The 4,261-nt window shown below is 58.4% G+C and overlaps 1 protein-coding gene across 2 annotated transcripts in view; it reads right to left on the bottom strand.

Moving 5' to 3' along the window:
• Positions 1 to 4,261, bottom strand: part of ROPN1L (rhophilin associated tail protein 1 like) — an 18,565-nt gene that overhangs the window by 4,515 nt on the left and 9,789 nt on the right. For both annotated transcript variants that reach the window (XM_034657089.1, XM_011224156.3), the window contains exon 5: positions 386 to 561. In XM_034657089.1, the coding sequence (XP_034512980.1) occupies positions 386 to 561 (176 nt within the window). The remainder of the gene's footprint in view (positions 1 to 385; positions 562 to 4,261) is intronic.

Genomic DNA, 4,261 nt, shown 5'->3' on the forward strand with positions numbered 1-4,261 from the left:
CCCCACATCAGGCTCCTCGCTATGAGCCTGCTTCTTCCTCTCCCACTCCCCCTGCTTGTGTTCCCTCTCTCGCTGGCTGTCTCTATCTCTGTCAAGTAAATAAATAAAATCTTTAAAAAAAAAAATCAAGACCAACTCTGAACAAGCTTGTCTCAGAGACAGGACAAAGAGAACCAGCCTGCAGCCCAGCATGGCCCTGGATCACACGTGAAGAGCTACCTCTTGGGGTCAGCTTTCTTGAGCACCGCCTTGGGGACATCTTGGGGACATCTCTCCCTCCCAGCAGAGGCAGGATTACCCGGAGCAAAGGTGTCTGAGAGGAGGGACAGACGGGACCTTCTCTAGGGATCTGAGCCCTGGAATTGCGGGAAGGGCTCATACTTACACAGTGTCCTTTAAATTGGCCAGATAGGATTCCGTGTCCACCTCAGGGATGTCCGAGTCCATTTTGGACAAGTAACGGTAGACGTAGGAGAACGTCTCAAACGGGATACGCGCAGGCCCGCCCTCGGGGTCAGCGGTGAGGATCTCGCACAGGTGCTTCATGGAACTGTTCAAAGACTAGAAACACCACAAACCGGGTGGGGAAACAGTTACTACCTGCAACCACTAAAAGGAGAGCGTAAGACACCAGCACGATCAACGCTTGAGTGTCTTTTACAGAAATTCTCCAACAAGTATGCTCTCAATCTAAATTAGGAACTAGGTGAATTTACACTTGCCATAAACAATGAAATAAAAAGGAAAGATTGGATCAAGATGCCTTCGGCCTGGAAAGAACTCGAATCCACAGATTTCATTTTATATTAAAATGGGAAAGACGAAGAGTCAGTCTCCGTGAAGACGGGCCCTACAGCAGCCCAGAACCCTCCAGCCCCTTCAGTGCCGTGACATACCGGGGACGGAGCGGACAGTCACCAATCGGAGGTGCCACCTGTGGAGGGGGGGCTCTAGGACAGATGGCCCCCTGAGCCATCCCGACGCCTACCTGCCATCAGGCTCCAAGCAGGCTCCACTCGGGGCTGGCCCTGCTCTGGGCCTCGTCTCGGTTCCAGAAAGTACCAGACCCTGCTCCCCTGCACGCTGCGCACCTCGCTCATGGGCCTTCTCTCTGTCTGGGTCAGTCACCCCAACCCCAGCCTGGCTGACACCTTGACTTTCAGCCTGAATGCCATCCCACTCCAACAAGGCACGCGCTCAAGTGCATGCAGACCGTCGCTCCAAGCCAGGAGGGCACGAGGACGGTACCCGGTTCCTGGTGATGTCACACGAGCCTGCATGCCTGGACCTCATCGTGGGCTCCCGCTGCGAGTCCGGGCCCTCTGCCCCGCAGAGTGCAGGCTGTCAACATTTAGAGGGCTGCACTTAGGAGAGAAGAGCGAGGAAAACACAGGCGGGACTGGCACAAAGGAAAGCTTCCCGTCTGGGGAGAGTCACACACAGACCTGCCTGCCTGGGACCGTGACTGTGCGGGGAAACAAGGCTGACACACATACGGACGCACAAACGGCTGGAGCCTCGTTTATATCTCGACGTGTCTGTGGTCCAGAGTCTGGGCGCTGCCTAGCTGGGTCATCCAAGGCTCTAGTCACGGTGGTGGCCAGGGTTCAGGCCTCCTGCAGAGGCTCGGCTGGTGATAGCCCTGCTCCCACCCTCACCCACGACGTCGCTGGCAGATGCACGACACACGGCAGGGCTCTTCCCCAGGAGCCCGGCCAGCTGCTCACAGTCATAGTGGAGAAGATCCCTCCCGCTTCCAGCACGGAGAGGGGAAAAGGACTAAAAGGAAGTCCAGGGGCCCAGGGAGGGCAGGTGGCTGGCCCCAGGGAAGCCCACTGGACCGCCATACCCCAGCACCGCAAAGAGCCACTGGGCTGGCTTGCAGGGTGAGCTGCCCCGTCCAGGGGGGCTCCAGGCCTGGGCAGGCAGGCACGAGGCCTAACGGGCCCGGGGCTCCCTATCGCCACAGCTGGGGCTCGGCACACCTGGAAACCCACTGCCCATGCTCCCCGGGACCGCTGGCCATGGCCGTGGCCGTGGCAAGATGCCGGGGTGGATGGCGCAGCTCTGACATCGGTCTAACCCCCCCGGGGGCAAAATGATGCTTGTCCGCTGAGCAGGTGCTTTCTCCGGGGACTCCGCCCGCGCCCTCCCTCTCCGCGAGGTCCTTGAGAGGCCTTGGTGAAAACAGCGCTGCACGTTTTACGATCCATGCTCCTCGCTTAAAACTTCTCCGAGACGTGCAGTTGTGTTAACTTTTGCTTCTCCGTCCGTCACAAGCGGCAGAGTCACTGCGGGCACGGTAGAGCCTCAGGAAGGAGGATGGCGCGGAGGCAGCTGGCGGGCAGCAAGCAGATGAGGTCTGCGGAAGTGCCAACGCTTCCAGGCGGAGGTATTTAAGGAAAACATCCATCAGACAGCCCCTGGCGTCACCGCCTTCTGCGAAGGCACAATGACGTTACTGGGGAGACTTTCCTGACGCTGAGATGGGCGGCAAATTTTATATCCAAAAGGATTCTTAGAGCAACTGGCTTGACTTTGCCCCTGCGAGCCTGTTTCCCGGACCCAGATTGCTCAGCTCCCAAGCGCTGTCGGCAGGGATGCTGCGTGCTCGCCAGCCAGGAGGCCCTCCTGGGCAGGCGCTCCTCCTCCAGCCTCCTGCCCCGACCCCCCACTCCTGGACGCCAGCTGTCCTGGGAGGTGGGGCTGCCAAGCTGCACTGGTCTTGGCCAAGCATCTCAGCCTGCGCGGCTGTGAGATCGAGGCGGAGACGTGAGAGGAAAACAGGCCTGCAGACTCCTACTGTTTCCTGAGCATGGGGCGGGGGAGGGGTGCCGGCTCCATGGGATCGCTGGTTCAGAATTTTAGCTGCTCTTGTGATGACACACAGAGCCACCTCACCCCTCCCCCAGCGCCCTTTCAGCTCTCGGGGAAGTGACAATCTGCATGAGGTCCTGAGGGACTCCTTTGTCCAGAAGAGGAGGAGGGGGCCTCGCTCCCAGGTGTGGGCTGAGGGTACGCAGGAGGGACACTCAGCACGTCAAGCGGGGGTCCCACCCTCAAAGTCCACTTTTAAAAAGCCGGAGGTCCTTTGCACCTACTTCCTCACCCTCCTGAGTCTTTTCTCATCTAAAACATGGTTCTGTTCATGGACTCATGGCAGGGGAGGGTGGGAGACAGTATCCCCCAGCTGGCTGGGAGGCGGTCCTCCCAGGAAGCCAGTTCGTCCCAGCTGATGCTGCCAGCGTCACCGTCTAGGAGAGGATGCAAGGCCCCCACGTGCGAGCACAGTGAGCAGTGGTGGCATGGGGGTGGAGTGCCCACCGCCTCTCCTCTATTCTCCCTGGGGGGACACTCAGCAGTGGAGTGACTGGTGCTGGGGGCCGGGGTGGGGGGCACGGGTCCAAGGGCATCCCTCCCACAGCAGGGGGCAGCTACCAAACAAGTCTGTGGCTTGAGGCTCCCACCCATGGGGGGGGGTGGCTGTATCTTTTCTGTGGCCACAGGCTAAAAGGAATGAATGAATGCTCGTGGTCACCCCAGAACGGGCTTAGAGGCCTAGCTGGGAAGCTGAATGGAAAGCAGGAGGGGAGCGAGTGGGAACACTGCCTACACCACTGGGCCCCCAGGGCACCTGGGATGGGGCGGAAAGACAGCTGTGCTTGGATGATGTTCTAAGAATGCCAAGGTGAGCGCTGTTAGGAGGCTGACATTGAGAGCTTTTCAGGGTAAGAATCATTTTCGGATATCAAATGATACTAAGGATCATGCTTAATTGTTGTTATTCTCTGAGACAGGAAACGGCAGGCTCTCATTCGGTGTCCCAACCTGTGCGCGGCACACGCCTGGGGCTCCAGCGTCACTAGCGAGGGTCCTCCCCCATCTCGCTGGCGCCCAGGGTCTCGTTGTGATCCTGCTCAACCACTTCCAATCCAAGTCACTGAGCCGCAGTGAGGTTCCCAGAACAGGCCCTAATTCAGAGGGGTGCTGGGCGGATTGAGAACACAGACAAAGGCTCCGAATGTTCCAGCCAGCAAGAACCCTAGATGTGACGCCCGTTCGTAAGCGATGTGTTTGGACAGAAGCTTGTGTTGCACACGTGCACCTTTGCCACTGCACACAGGGACTCGTTCTTGTGATGAACAAAGTTCAGTGATTCTCAGAGCCTCAGAGTCCGGCTGGTGATTTGTCATCATGGACTTTCTCGGTCAGTGCAGGTGGGGGGGTGGGTGGGGGACTTCCTTTTGTTTTTTTTTTTTTT

The sequence above is a fragment of the Ailuropoda melanoleuca genome, chromosome 3 (assembly GCF_002007445.2).
Source record: "Ailuropoda melanoleuca isolate Jingjing chromosome 3, ASM200744v2, whole genome shotgun sequence".
Classification (NCBI taxonomy): Eukaryota; Metazoa; Chordata; class Mammalia; order Carnivora; family Ursidae; genus Ailuropoda; species Ailuropoda melanoleuca.